This window comes from Linepithema humile, chromosome 5 (genome assembly GCF_040581485.1).
Source record: "Linepithema humile isolate Giens D197 chromosome 5, Lhum_UNIL_v1.0, whole genome shotgun sequence".
NCBI classification, from domain to species: Eukaryota; Metazoa; Arthropoda; class Insecta; order Hymenoptera; family Formicidae; genus Linepithema; species Linepithema humile.
In genome coordinates this window covers 11,332,157-11,348,420 of record NC_090132.1, presented here as the reverse complement: position 1 = coordinate 11,348,420, position 16,264 = coordinate 11,332,157, and the positions used below count along the sequence as shown (strand labels likewise).

Sequence of the window (16,264 nt, the reverse complement as noted above, 5' to 3'; positions counted from 1 at the left end):
GTTTTGATTGTGACAAGAGCGTGTACTTGGCGCCTTTTTCTTTACCTTTTTTTTTGAAAAGGTTATTTTTTGAGATTAAATAATACTTTGACTTCATTAAAAATACGTACAATACCGTACAATACAATATTGAAGCAATAGAGTTTTATTAATTTGCACTTTTAAACCCTCGCCGTTCCACCGGATACACGTGCATTTTTTAGTTTAATATTGTAAAAGTATGAGACGTTTCCCAAACAATACAAATTTTCACAATGAATTGAATTATTGCATGAAAAATAGCATAAAATAAAAAATAATTTAAAGATGAAACTGTACAGAGACTTTGTAATACTAATTATTATATTTTATTTTTTTATTTATCATACTTGGTTTCTTCAATACTTACTTAACTTTGTTATAAGGTTTTTGAAAAAGGTAACACTATATTTTTAATCGGTATTATATATATAGTTTTAATATATACCGTGCACGTATGGGCGCCTCCAGGTTCGTCTCCTTTTGAGCAAAGAGGGCATGCTGGTAGCGGAATCTTTTCAAAATTTGGCAAATCTGCACGTTCATTTTCAGGCTGCCAGTCGCCGCTGTTTTCCAATATTTCTAGCACTTTTTTATTTTGTCCTGCTGCTTCGGCTAACTTTATTACGCCGTTTAAATGGTCCACATGTGTTTTTAAAAACTTATCAACTCTTATTAAGAGTTTTTCTGGCCCCAATACAAGTGTTTTTAAAGAAAATTATTCAGAGCCCTAAGAAACTCATGGAATTAGAAAGAGAACTAAAAGAAATTAACAAGGAATTAGAAGAAAGTAATGTTGTGCAATTCAAAAAGCCAATATTTATTTATCCTATGGTCACTAGTTCTGTAGCCATCGTAATTATTGTGTTAACCATATTAATAGGAATGGTAATTGTTTTAGCGAAAAGAAAAAGGAAAACTCGAAAACTCTCGCAACTCCGGAATGCGTAAAATTGTAAATCATTATAACATGCACTACTCAGGTTACTACTAAAATAATTGCACTAAACAAACGAAAACATCGTACCTCCGTTTTCTCCTTTTAACGGGGGAGGGATGTTGTGTGTCGAAAGACCACAACGCTATAAGTATAGGTTAATTAAGCAATAACAATAATAAACATTTAGAAGGCCATTAATCGAGGCCACTTCTCGAGAATCATGTGACAAAAGTTATTTAATTATTAAACAATTAGGCGCTGACGCGAGCACTCGTTCTTAGAAGCCCGAGTGTCACTTGCGTCTAAAGTAGGTTAAACAGATCAGCATTTTGGTAATACAATGGACCAGTATTGTTCAAGTCTCATTGTGTTTCGAATACTGATCCGTATAAATAAAGGCGGCACACAAGGCGCCGCGGGTTTTTATCCCCAGCAAAGTTCCGACGAAGCACGACACGTCGCGTACACGCGTAACCGCAGTAGTATGGTCGTCGAATGAGTGAGGTGACAACCCACACAGCACGAAAGGTTTCTATAAGGTTTCTGAAAGGTTTCATGAAAGGATTGAAACCTTTAAAAAAGCTTTCAAAAAAATATTTCTAAAATGTTTAAATGTCCGTTTTTGAATCTATCAGTAATGTTTTCAAAAATCTTTTATAAACCTTTCCATAAACATTTTAAAAACATTCCTTCAAAGTGTACAGAAACATTTAAAAAAACCTTTTTTTAAAGCAGTATGTAAAAGCTTTTAAAAAAATATCTGGAAACGTTCTAAAAACCATTCTTTAAACATTTTTATAAGTATGTTATAAATTGTTTGAAAAACCTTTCAAAAAATGTTTTTAAAATGATTATATGTCCGTTTTTTAATCCATTAGTAATGTTTCCCAAAATCTTTTATAAACCTTTCAATAAATGTTTCAAAGACGTTTTTTCAAAGTGTATAGAAACATTTTAAAAAAGATTTATACAAGCAGTTTGTAAAAGCTTTCAAAAAAATATCTGGAAACATTCTAAAAACCATTCTTTAAACATTTTTATAAGTATGTTATAAATTGTTTAAAAAATCTTTCAAAAAATGTTTTTAAAATAATTATATGTTCGGTTTTTAATCTATCAGTAATGCTTCCAAAATTCTTTTATAAACCTTTCAGTAAATGTTTAAAAAACATTTTTTTTAAATATATAGTATTATTTAAGAAAACTGTTTTAAAAGTAGCTCGTAAAAGCAAATAGCTGGACACGTTTTAAAAATGATTTTTAAACTATTTTATAAATTGTTACTGGAATCTTATAAATATTTCTGTAATTACTATTTATCAAAAAATATTGTACCGATATTCAAATGTTTTCTTGTTAATATTTATAAGTAATATATATAATTTTTTTAGATTTTACATCTTTTTATGAAAGCTAATAATAGAATAGTTTTGTTTGTTATAAATATTTTTATACATTATTTTATAAAAAAAAGTCGATTTAATTTGCTTCCAAACATTTTAATTTATACCACCTCACTAATAAAAAATTTGAGGTTTACGTTTTTAACATATGAGAAGATAACCGTTTTAGAATGCATCATAAAGTATCTAAAAATATTGTAGAAACCTATATTGATAAATATTTTTAAATTATATGATTAAGTTTATATGGTATATATTTAAAGAAATATTCAGTTTGGAAATGCTTCCAAAAATGTAATTGAGAATGTTTTAAAAACCACACTTTCATCATTTTTTAAAATGTTTTATAAATCTTTTCAGAAACCTATCAAAAAATGTTTCTATAAATGATTTTTACGTTGATTTTGCATTCCTCTGTTAATGCGAAGAAAACAATTCTTTAAAAAATGAGACTTTCCAATAATTTTTTTTATTTTTTATTATAAAACGAATACAAAACACAAATATTAATTATAATTTCAGTTTCTATTAGAATTACATTTTTACTACATAACTATGGCAAAATCATTAGTACATTATATAATTATAAAAAATATGCATCATTAATACTTTACATAATAGTACTTTAAACATTAGCTGAATAAAATAGTAAAGACAATTTTTTTTAAAAACAAAACCTTTCAATATTATGATATATCATTTTTCTAATTCGACAACGTTACTCTTAAATTATAAAAGTTTAATTTTAAAATCCATAAAGTCTTATCTTCTTACATACTAATATAAATTATATAAATAATACTTCGTATAATATTATTCGCTATCTTCATCTGCTAATGACGAGAGTTGAAGGGGAGTAAATGCCTTTCTTGACGGCGTGCTGTAAAGAAATTTTTTTGTGTAATTTATTATGAATTTTAATTCAAATTTGAATTTAATTTATTATTTTAAAATTACTACCGCGATTCAAATTTATCATCAATCTTAATGTCAAAATATTTAATTTATATTTATTTTAAACAAATTTCTAAGTAATAATACACTTTTATCGGCGATTAAAATACTGAGAATCCCTTTTAAGTTTGAAAAATTTCAATAGTTTAGAGATGTTATACTTTGTATAAAAAGATGATTCTTTAGACTTTTTTGTTAACTTTAAAAGTTATTTACTAATTGATAAGTTTGGAACGATTTTCTATAAATACGTGGAAAATTATTATTAACTTACCCTACACGTTTCAAACGAGTTTGTTTTGAGTCCAGATAACTAGATATTTTTTTTTTATGGCTTCTTCAGTGATTGCCGGAAATAATTGTTTAGCTGCCTCTAAAAAAAATTTTAAATTTAAATTTAATGTTATGGTACCTCTTATTCTTACAATGCCCAATTATATATATTCAATTCGTACCAAACATGCATTTACAAAAAGATAACTCCTTAAAACTTTCATTCTTTATTTTAGTTTCCTGATTAATCTTTTGACCAACAAAGCTGTAATTTTTTAACGCACTATCTAGTATGATTCTTTGGAAAATGTTGCTAATAAAATTACCCTCATTATTTCCTCCAATACTTTTCATATAATCAATCTGAAAAATAGTTATATACAAACTTAGTATTTTCTATATAAAAATTAAAATTTGTAAGCTTTATATTATTTAATGAAACCAATCAACCATTTAAAATACCATAAAAGGTAAAATCCAAACATCTAAAACATATCGATGAATTATTTTATTTACGCGCATATTTATGATTTTAAACGTGACTTTTGTTCGTAAGTAGAACATAATATTTGCAATAGCAATTTTTACTTAAAAATTATGTGTATCATATATAAATAATTTTAACAGGATAGTGAAAGTTTTGCATAGACATTTTTTTCAAATGTATATAAAATAAGAGAAATCGCATCATACAAGATAAGCATGCATATGATAAAGCGTGAAAGCGGTGGCAGTAGCGAAATGGAAAGATGCATCAATTTCGTTCAATATAATTGTAATGTAATTGTACAAAGATTAGTAAAGCATCAAGATATTATAGCATTCTTGCACCACTTTTTTTAATTACCTATATGCATGTTTGTATACACAGGTTTGTATACACAGGTATATTGGTATTGTGCAATTCACATTTAGTACAAGACACACCTATATGGAAAATGTAATTTTATAATTATTCTATGTACAGTCAGCGGCGATTAATTCTGTCACCCCCCGTTTGAAAATATTTTGCGCGCGAACAAAATGTGGCAACAGCGCGTATGGGATAAGCTGTAGTTTGAGCAGTGGGTGTGTTCAAATCACGGCTGATCGCATACGCGCTGTTGTCACATTTCGTTCGCGCACAAAATATTTTCAAACGGGGGGGTGACAGAATTAATCGCCGCTGACTGTACCTATCACATAATATTGTGTACTATTTTTTTAACATTATTGTTTCCTCCTAGAGAAAGCTTTTGTGATAGTATATTTTTTGGGTTTCGAAAAAAAAGATATAAGTTAAAAAACATATGTTTTGAGGTTTTGAAGAATTGAATTATAGTGTTTTTAGAAAAAGTCTGTACTTACCACATTTAAAGTGAAATTCTTACGCATCAATTTTTGCTCTAGTTTTTGTATGGTCTTGTTAGGATCACCAATAGGAAAATATTCCTCACATAATTTTTGCTGTGTAACTGAAGAAATTGGAGTATTTGACGTAGCTCTCATTTCATTTGACACCTTAAGTGATTTTATTAATTTGTCAGTGTTTTCTTGTTTCAACGACAACTGATGTAGATTTTTTAATAGTTTTGTTTGCTTTTCTAAAAAGAAAAAAAAATTTTTTACATTATATAGTTTTGTAAAAAATGTTATCAATTTTGTACTATATTATTATTATTATAATACTACAACTGTTAATATATTATTACTTGATATATTACGTAATACTTCTAATAACTGTGAATTAGTAGGTTCAACAATTTTTGACTCTACACTTTCAGGCTTTTGTAAAATTTTTTGACCCGACATTCCATCATCCGAATCAATGGATGGACCAGCTTAAAAAAATATGCAATATAAGTTAGTTGAAAATTGTCTTGTACACCGTAAAAAGTACCGATTGAAACCGCCTACATCATTTAAGGCTGATAATCTTGTAACTTGCGTTGAACGATATGAAAAATGTATTAAATGTATTACTGTACTTTCTCACATACAGTGTTATATTATCTTTATATGCAACACGTGATTTAACATCGTTGAACGTAAGTTTCAATTTTACGATCTTATAATTAATACGAATGCGAGGGAAGCTAACAATTACAAACGATGTAACGCGAAAGTTTAACGCTCTCGGTAATAATTCTCCCTTGGTACTTTTTACGGTGTAATAATTCGATGAAACGTAGCTTTATTCATGCAAGTAAAGTTTTAGCAATATTTTCAAATCAAAATAATTTTATCACTACATATTTTATGGACTACTTACATTCTATAGTACTTGCGAGACTTCTTTTATCAGACGCCGTAAGTAATTTATTGTACGATGAATTAACATCTGATGATTTGTATCTTGGCAATTCCATTTCGATCTCACCTGAAGTAATGCTGTTATCATCAGAATGTTCGCGTGAGTTATACTCATCACTATCATCATGATCAATACTAAAGTCAATTTTATCACATTGCGTCTTACTTTCTCTTGTCATATTGTTTACGTTAAGTGTAGGTGGTACGTATGAGTTTTTCTGATTTACATTTTCATCACTTTTATCAGTATCTTTGAAAGATTTTGATGCAGATGTTTTATCGACCTTACTTTTTTTTGTCAATGGTTCTTGTACATAATCTTTCATAGATTTACTCTTTCTTTTAGCTCTACTTGTTTTTAATTTTATTGCATCATTTGCATCACTTAACTCAGAAATACCATCAATATTCAAAAATTCAGTAGCTTCTATGTAACTATCTACAATTATATTAATTATATTAATAATTTATACCTACTTTAATAATTATATATTTATTATGTATTTCAAAAATTACCATTTTCTTTGATAATTTTTAATATGGGAATTTTTTCCCAATCATTTTTAGGGATAATCTTATCTATTTTAGATTGTTTTAAATTTACAGATCCTTCTGGAGGAATTCGAACATGTTTCAAATCCTCTGTAATCCACAAAGAAGGATACACTTTCTTTTTATTAGAAGAATCGTGAATAATAACATACTCCTTCATTGCTAATTATCTAAAACATTAAACAAACAATTCAGCACTATTTTTTCATTGATTTGGACATTCCGATGCTCTAAAAATTATTTTTTTTGCTTCCTTGAATAAGCTTAGTGGTAGTAATTTTTTTTATTAAAAAAACATCATAGAAATATGTTTTCATGTTATAGGGATTAAAATATTATTAAAATAAACGGGTGTAAGTACGAATGTGCGTGCGCGTGTGTATGTGTATGTGTGTCGCACCCATATCTCGCAAACCTCGGCACATTTTTTTTTGTCTTTTTGTGTATATAAATAGATAGTACAATAAAATTTTAGATATATACTTTATTAGTTACAAATTTATAACCCAAAAGTGGTCTTTAAAAATTAGTTTTTTAAATTTAAAGGTTTTGTTTAAAATATAATTTTTATAACCTAAATATCACCGTTTTTCAAATTGTTACCTACCATTTATTTAACTTAACCTAACAATTCTAATGTAAAAATGTAGGAAATATGAAAAGTGACTTACGTGACTACATGCTGTGTCTAGGTTCTATATATGTATATACAGGGCGTCTCATTTTAAATTACGCATTAAGATTTCTCGAAAACTATGATAGGTATGGAAAAATGTTTCAAACAAAAGTTGTATGGATCGGAGGGGGACATAAGAAGGTATCACTGATTTGATCTTGGGTAATGTCGTTAAGGTAAGATTAAGGTCACATTGATTTTTTTAAATGGAACACTATATTTTTGATTTCAGAATCTAATAGCTGATAGCAAGAGCTTTTCAAAACACTATAATAAAGTTTATTTTTGTTAAGTACTTTTCGAGTTATAAAGTTTGAATTTTGCAGTATTTTGTCATAAAATATAAAATTTCATATAAAATATTCAGTTTTCGGTAATTTTACCTTAATACTTTTATGCAACGAATAATGAGACGAATCAATGCGTAATTTAAAATGGGACGCCCTATATATATTTACACAGGGTAAGATTTGGTTCGTGTTTTATTTATAATAATAATTGAGTGACGAAATCAGTTGACTTATCGTAACTATTATTAACCAGACTTTCAACTAATTGGAAAGTGTAGAGTAGGATATTAAAATTTTTTAATAGATTAAATATACAACTTCACTGAGAGAATTTTAATGCGATTTGTTTTAACTAGATTAATCTTTTAAATTAAAAAAAATTTCATAACGCATCGATTACATGATAATTAGGTACTGCAACTAATATTATGAATAAAGGCAAAACAGAGTCAAAAAAGTCAACATTATTATCTTGTTTCTAGTCACTTTATGCAGAAATACTTATAAATTTATTTTATTATTGTTGATAACAATATTTCACATTAAAACAATAAAAATACATCGATAAAAATATTATTTGATTTTTTTTATAGAAAATCATATCATATCAATAAAGTTGTTTGTATAAGATAATTTATAGCAATACTGTTTAGAAAAAAATATTGCATAGAACTTTTTAAGATATTTTTTTAAAACTTTCTTTGAAACCAAATAAAAATCTTTCATGAAAACTGCTAGGAAATGTTTTATTAATGATTTTCTCACGTTTTAAAAAAATGTTTTTAATTAGTGTATAAATATATTAAAAGAAAAGTTACAGATATGTTTTAGTAATCTTTCCAGAGTCTTTTTACGTAAGGTTGTTCTAAGATTTTCTGAAATATATTTATGTCTTTCTACAACATGTTTTGATTTTGAGGCCAAACGAGCTTAATTTGTAGGTCAAAAAAGGATCGATTTCGAAGCCGAAAGATTTCGATTTCTAAGTTGAAAAAGATCCGATTTGTAGATTGAAAATGGCTAGATTTTTAGATCAAAATGAATTGATTTCTAGCTTGGCAAAGGCTTTCGATTTCTAATTCGAAAAAGAATTAATCTGTAGGTCGAGAAATAGTCGATTACGATGTCGAAAGTGCTTGATTTTTAGGTTGAAAAAGGTTCGATTTTTAAGTCAAAAATGGCTGGATTTTTAGGTCAAAATGAGTCGATTTCTACATGGGAAATCATTGTAACCTTTTTTATTTGCATCTGTTTTATGAGTTTTGTCGGCATAAGATAATAGACACAGAAACATCTACGTACAACTAAATATATAAGTCATATATTGTTCAAAATTTTTTATATATATTATTACATATTTTATAACATATTTTATTTAATATACAATTTATTTTTCAAATGTTTCGAATGTATGAATTAACGGATTGGTTACATAAACATTTCCCGCACAGGGAATTTTAAATACTTTAGCATTTATGCAATCTAAAGACCAACTTTTAATACAGTTTTCAGACTCTTTTACAATTTTAATGCCCAAAGAATCGCTTGATAAACCATCTGTGGTGAATAATTGGTTTTTATTCTTTAACTTTTTTCCTATGATGTATACAATATCATTACTTTTAGCAATATTCAAAATATTAACAATAGATCCATTTTTTAAAATCACACAATTATTTCTGTCATCACTAATATCTATTTTACATGATGGTGTTATTAACATTTTAAACTGCGATTCGTATTGACGATCGGTAGTTAACATTCCATTATAATATTGTTTCTCAAATCGAATATCATTATTATCAAAGCACTTTTTAAAATTATGAACTAATTCATACTCTCCAATTCTTCTTGCAAGTTGTTGCAATGGCTTCTCTCCTTTTCTAATAAATTTTTTTAAAGAGCAAATATAATTTTCAAATGGGAAGGTGCTGTAGAAATCGAGAGGACCAAACTTTTGTACATCCTTACTTAAATGTATCAAATTGTGAACATTATATGTTACATTTTCACGACCATAAATCTTTTGAAAATCGTAAACAAAATAAAGTAATAAATTTTCAGCAAATTTAATATTTTCAATGTTTTGTATTAGCACTTTATTTGACAATATAACAATCGCAGTGTGTAATTTTAAAAAATGTTCGTAAACTTTTGATTTCAAAATATCTTTCAATACAACCGGACCAAAGTAAATCAGAAAATGTCTGAATTCAGTGGCCTTCCAAATTTTATAATATTTTAATGATCTTGAGCGTCTGTTAAATTCGAAAGGTAGTACATACTTTAAATTTTCTAACCTTTCTGAAACTAATGCTATTTGTTCTGCAGATAGTTTATACATTTTACTCCTTCTGCCTTTATCACCAATCCAATGTCGTATTAACTGTTTCATAACACCAAGATAAACCAAGTGCATACAATCTAAAGTTACATTGGAAACTAAGCCTACTTTAGGCAATTCATTTAAAATTGTAGATCCACGTTGATAATCGCCTAAATACTTTAAATTTTGAAAATCATTATCAGATCTTAGTAAATCGTTACATAGCTTCAAAAGACTTTTAAAGGTTTTCACTGGAAAGCATACACAGTTTTCGTAATCACCCTCAATAACACATTTACTACAGCTAAAATAGCCAGAGGGATACTTTGTGCACAAAACGTACGATTTAGCCGGAGCATCGCAATTGATAATTTTAATGAAGACTTTGTACATTTTGCCATTATGCAAGAATCCATCATTTATAAGTTGTTTCGCTTCTTCTACGAACGATCTTAACAGATTGTTTTGATCTTCAGGTTTGTGTTCACCATAATAAACTCCAGAAAGGTGTACAATATTTAAAAAAAGATCTTTCAGTAAAATTAGCCATAGACCTTTTTCATTTGATCTTCCTGTAATCGGAGCACCATCAATATTAACGGAAAGATTAATGCTATCAAATTTGTGTTTGAGTAAAATTCTACATTCGATTACTGTTTGAACAAAATTTTTAACTCCCAAGTGACAGTATTGTCCATTTTCCATATTAACAATATTTGTCATTCTAGGTGTTTTTAATAAAGTACGAGAGTCTTTGGGAAAAACCGTATCGGTATATTTCTTTAGAATGATTAATAATGCAGCAATAGCGTTATGTTTTATTTGAAAATGTATTGCCCATTCAGCAATTTCTTTTCGAAACTTATCATCCTTTGTCACTAGATTAAAAAAGTCATACACATCTTCATCGTCATTACTTTCGATGTCAGGAATGCTTTCTGCGTCACTATCGCTATAACGATAAACGTCATCCTCAGAGATACCACTCTCATCGTCTAAATCATTACTATTTTCACCATCTGAATGATGTAAGACAGAAGCATCTGCGTTTAATTGTTGAACGTCAGAGTTGTCACTTTCGTATGTATAATTTGAATCGATGTAGCATATATGCGGTACAACATTGATTATTGGAGATTGGGTGCCACTTTGAATTTGTGGTTGCAAATTTTCACTTTGCATAGACGATTGTTCGGATACGGTACCTTCTACTGCCGATTTGGAACTAATATTTTTATTTTCTACAACCGACGTATTTTCAATTTCCATTGAAAATGTGGTATGTACTTCTTCATTTTCAGAATCATTATCTTGACTAGAAGTTGAAAATGTATCAATATCACGTAAATCTTCTTCCATACGTTGACGTGCTAATCTTCTAATATGTCTTTCGGATATAGGATTATCTTTCGCTTTTCTTTTTCTTGGCATTTTAAAGCTATTCTGCAGATAAAATTATTATACTATATTACAATCGCTCTTCTTCGATTATACACTAAGATTGTTAAGACATGCTTAAAAAACATGCCTTATACAACTACTCAATAAAATGTCTACTCAAGACAACAACAAAATAACCGATGAAATTTTGAAATTGGTATTAGTTGTAACATTCTAAGATGAAATCATTAAACTATTGTACGATTTCTTTTTTTACTATACAGTAACCTTCTAGAAGAACATGCTTGCAAAATCCATCCATTTCTCAAACTAATAAATAAAATGTATATTTTAAAAAAGTTGCACAAAATACCCAATAAAATGTGTACTAAAAAAAAAACTCAAACTACTCAATAAAAGTAACTACTTTTCAATTGCTGCAGAACACCAAAAAAATCGATGAAATAAGTGAGCTGATACACATTTTCAAATTGTCTACATATATATTTATGTTGAATTCAACATTGCATACGAAACTGCAACGAAATCGATCTCGAAATCAAGTTTGCAAGCTCCGGAAACTGCCCCGAAATAGATCCTAAAAATCTCTTCGTATCAGGTAAATCGGGTCGAATTGAATTCGCTGTTTTTCTCTAGGGGCTTTGAAATAATATATTATAAACCTTTGCAATATATTTTCATAAAGCTTTCTTTGAAATGATTCAAAAACCTTTCATGAAAGTTTTCTCGATAGAGTTTCTTAATACGTTCAAACGTCAAGGGTGATTAAAGAATAAAGTACTTTTAACAATTACATGGTTAAAAAAAATAAACTAATTGATTATTTATTTATAACTTTTAAAATATGCAAAATTGTTGAAAAATAACTTTACATTCTGATGTAGAATGGTAGAATTAGTCGAGAAAAGTGGTTAAATGACCGTTGTATGTGCAAAAACAACAAAGTTGTTGCACTTTTTCCTGAGTGAAACAGTTTGACTCTTGATCATTGAAATTCGGATCTTTTTCAAAAGTGAGCGCTCGAGACTAAAACTGTTTTACTCGGGAAAAAGTGCAGTAACTCTGATGTTTTTGCACTTACAACGGTCATTAAACCACTTTTCTCGACTACTTCTACCACTCTAAAGCAGAATGTAAAGTTATTTTTCAACAATTTTACATATTTCAAAAGTTATAAATAAATAATTAATTATTGTGTTTTAAATGTTGCAGAATCAATTAGTTAATTTATCTTTCACTCGCTTAAACTTTAATGCCCGATTCCACCAATGTAGATTAACTTTAATCTCAGTTCAACTTACTCTTTATCTTTTTCTAATTCTTAGAACTAGAAAAAGATGAAGAGTAAGTTGAACTGAGATTAAAGTTAATCTACGTTGATGGAATCGGGCATAAGGGTGATTAAAGAAATAAGTCCTTTTAACAATTTAACGTGGTTGAAAAAATTAACTAATTGTTTTTGCAACAAAAAAAGACAATATATAATTATTTATTTATAACTTTTGAAATATGTAAAATTGTTGAAAAATAACTACATATTCTGATTTAGAGTGATAAAAGTAGTTGAAAAAAAGTCCTTTAATAACCGTTCTAGTCGCAAAAACAACGAAGTTGTACTTTTTTCCGAGTGAAACGCTTTTAGTCTTGAGCTCTTGCTTTTGAAAAGGCCCAGAAAAAAATGCTTTAGTGCTTTTTAACAATAATAAAAAAAATGTAAAAATGTATGCCTTACACTTTACAATTTATTATAATCTGGCAAAGATACGGCGAATAAATTGATCGGCCTAATTTAAGAGATTATTCTAGTTTAGACGTTAAAAATGCTTGCTATGCACACACAAACACACACATCTACCCAACCAAACCTAATTTACTTTAGATATTTACTAAAATTAGTATATATTTTGACAACTTTGAGTCAAACTTCTATGATGTTTTGTAGAAAAAATGAAAAATATGTAATAAGTGGAAAGAAGGAAAAACTACATAACACACACACAAATTATTTTTCTATTTTGTAATTTTTCTTTAGCATTTACTGAAAGCCAGATATAAAGATGCATATTTTACTTTATATTTATCATTCATAAATAGACTGGATAAAAGTGATCAATTTTAGAAAAGTAAAGAAGAAAAATGACTTTGTAACTTATTTAAAATGTAATAGATTTATAAATATAAACATTTTATTATGTTAAAAGATCACAAAATAGTTCTTTCTAATAATTATTTAACTTTTGTATTGTAAAAATTAAAACTATAAAATATATGCATGAAAACTTCAAAACTTAATTAAATTTAGTAGTTACTTTATAATATTTGTTTAATAATTAAATTAATAAATTATTAACAACAAGCTACAGAGCCCATGCTGGATTTTCGTGCTTAATTTATTGATATATTATAACAAACAATGTTTAGGTCGATCTAGACGTTTCGACCATTGGTTGTGGTCATCTTCAGTAGTTAGTTCTTATAAAATTCGGAACATATTAATAAAATCTTCTTACATTCGTTACTTATAAAACTAATTTCCGGATATTACAATAAATCTTCTTATTCGTTACTTTTAAAATTGTTTAGATGGACATCATCTCTTGAAAGTCATGCCCCTTCCAATAACAGCAATCTTTATATTATCAGGAAGGAAAACGATAATAATGTAAAACACGACATCGTTTTCCTTCCTGATAATATAAAGATTGCTGTTATTGGAAGGGGCATGACTTTCAAGAGATGATGTCCATCTAAACAATTTTAAAAGTAACGAATAAGAAGATTTATTGTAATATCCGAAATTAGTTTTATAAGTAACGAATGTAAGAAGATTTTATTAATATGTTCCGAATTTTATAAGAACTAACTACTGAAGATGACCACAACCAATGGTCGAAACGTCTAGATCGACCTAAACATTGTTTGTTATAATATATCAATAAATTAAGCACGAAAATCCAGCTTGGGCTCTGTAGCTTGTTGTTAATAATTTATTTGAATAATTTGAGCCAATATTACAATTTTTAAGTTAATTAAATTAATGTATGAAATAATATGTATATATATAGATTACACTTACACAGAGTTTCCGATACAGATAGCAAGCAGCAAATTCAGGCAAAAATGGAAATCTATTTTGATGTTATAACGCTATATGCGATTGATGCAGAAACTGTAAATATGAAACAAATATTTAAAATTTGAATATCATAAAATATGAATTGAGAAAAGATAACAAGCAAGAAATAAGAAAAGGATTGTAGATAAGAGAAAGATAAGTCAATGCAAAATAATAAATAAAAACAACAAAGCTAGATGTATGAACCGATGCATGAAAACAAAAATTTGTGAATGCACAGGAGAAAGTTTTGAGAGCATGCAAGGTTAAAAGCACAGTAAAAATCACTATTTATAATGTAATGTACTTACAGTATTTAATGCAACCAGAGAGAAACCTGAGAGAGGCCACACTGCCATTTGCCGTACGACGCTTTCTCTAGGCCGTACGCTAGTGACGCACGTTCATTTTCGGCCGGCTTAGGAACTAAATAGCCACGTACATTTCTTGCATCGGTCAAAAAGCCTACACGTGAAAAAATATGACTATCGCATACCGTTATGCTTAATAACCCATTCGATTGCTCGTAAAAAGTTATACAAAAATTGTATAAACAAACTAGTTAGACAAACGCTGATAATTAAATAATTAATGAATGTTGTTCGGGAGCTGTGAAAAAAAACGCTTATTTTTCTTATAGAAAAAAAGATAGACAATCAATTGTTTGTAATATAATTAAAGGCTTTATGCTCATTCAGTTCCCATTAACGTTTTAAGAATAAGCTAATTGTTTTGACTTGGGCTAAAATTTATTCAAAGAAACCTTTCAGATAGCTTTTCATAACCTTTCCAGAACCTTTTCAAGAAAACTTTCTATGATATTTTCTAAAATATATTTGGATATATTTCTGTAATGTTTTCAAAAAGTTTTTAGAAACATAGAATTTATGGAAAAAACATTCTAATAAATATTACATAAACCTTTCAAAAATATTTTCATTAAGCTTTCTTTGGAATAATTTTAAAATATTTTTCGAAAGCTTTCTGAACAGGTTTTTTTAATGATGTTATAACATTTCTATTAAGTTTTTTAGAAAATATTACTGAAAGGTTTTTAATATATATTATGAAATATTTCAAATAACCATTTTTTAATGTTTTCTAAAATATTTTTCGAATAGTTTCTAAAATGTTTTTATGATATTTCATGTATTCTTTTTTTTTTTTTTATAAATATTTTTTGGAAATGTTTTTGTAAGGTGTTTTGAAGTTTTCGGAAAAAGTTTTCATGAAAGGTTTTTGTAATGTTTTGCATTTCTATCAGTAACCTTTTTAAAAGCTTTTTTTGTAACCTTTCTATAAAACTTTCGTAGAAAACTTTCGTGCTGTGTGGGAAGTGTAATAACAAGATACCGAATAAAAGTTATTTTATCTATTCAGAAGTACATAATTATTCTAAACTCTCCGAGCCAAAGCCTCCTTGACCAGCACGGCGAATCCCGAATCTTTACGCAGCGCCTACCGCTACCAAAGTAGGCGCAACAGCTTCTACCCAGACGTATTTACTAAGTACATCGATAATCACGAATAAATACGAATATCCGTCGTTGTAACTTTTGAGATTTCGGAGTTCGATCAAATCAGCCTTCCACAGATCGTCGATATTCGTTTCGTTGTAATGCATTCGTGGAAATTTCCGTCGCAATGGACGATGCAGTGTGTACGCGTCTTGCGCTTCGAGCCATCGCACGACATTGTTACGGGATAAATTCGCCGCGCGAAACAGATTATCGACAGCCGAATAGCCCGCATAATGCGCGGGATCGTAGTACAATTTTTCAAGAGCCGTCATTCCAATTTATTCCAATCGAGCAGGCGTCTTGCTGCCGGAGAATCCGTGTTTCTTTTTGGAGTGGAACTCGCCGTAGGACTGGTACGTTTCATGATATTTTGCGAAGAACCGGCTGCTAATAATTTTTTATTTCTCACTAGTGCGGAGGGAATGTTCAAGTCGCGAAGTAACCGCGCGAACTGAACTCTTCCCACGGCTTTCACGCGCTTTTTCTATCGCGCATTGCTTCGTT

At 28.5% G+C, this 16,264-nt stretch overlaps 1 protein-coding gene across 7 annotated transcripts; it reads right to left on the bottom strand.

The window, feature by feature from the left end:
* Positions 1-2,082: 2,082 nt before the first annotated feature.
* On the bottom strand, positions 2,083-15,396 carry LOC136996872 (uncharacterized). 7 transcript variants are annotated; one of them, XM_067355314.1, is made up of 10 exons: positions 14,552-15,396; positions 14,202-14,294; positions 6,397-6,602; positions 6,047-6,319; positions 5,840-5,947; positions 5,280-5,408; positions 4,936-5,171; positions 3,771-3,951; positions 3,590-3,688; positions 2,083-3,241 (listed from the first exon to the last, which is right to left on the bottom strand). In XM_067355314.1, exons 3-9 carry the CDS (start codon positions 6,590-6,592, stop codon positions 3,600-3,602), a joined length of 1,212 nt encoding a protein of 403 aa, XP_067211415.1. In that variant the 5' UTR covers positions 6,593-6,602; positions 14,202-14,294; positions 14,552-15,396; the 3' UTR covers positions 2,083-3,241; positions 3,590-3,599. The 7 variants fall into 7 exon arrangements, 4 of the variants coding, with proteins under 4 accessions (XP_067211415.1, XP_067211412.1, XP_067211416.1 ...); XM_067355311.1 differs by having other exon boundaries at positions 5,840-6,319; XM_067355315.1 differs by lacking the exons at positions 6,047-6,319; positions 6,397-6,602.
* Between the last annotated feature and the right edge of the window lie 868 nt (positions 15,397-16,264).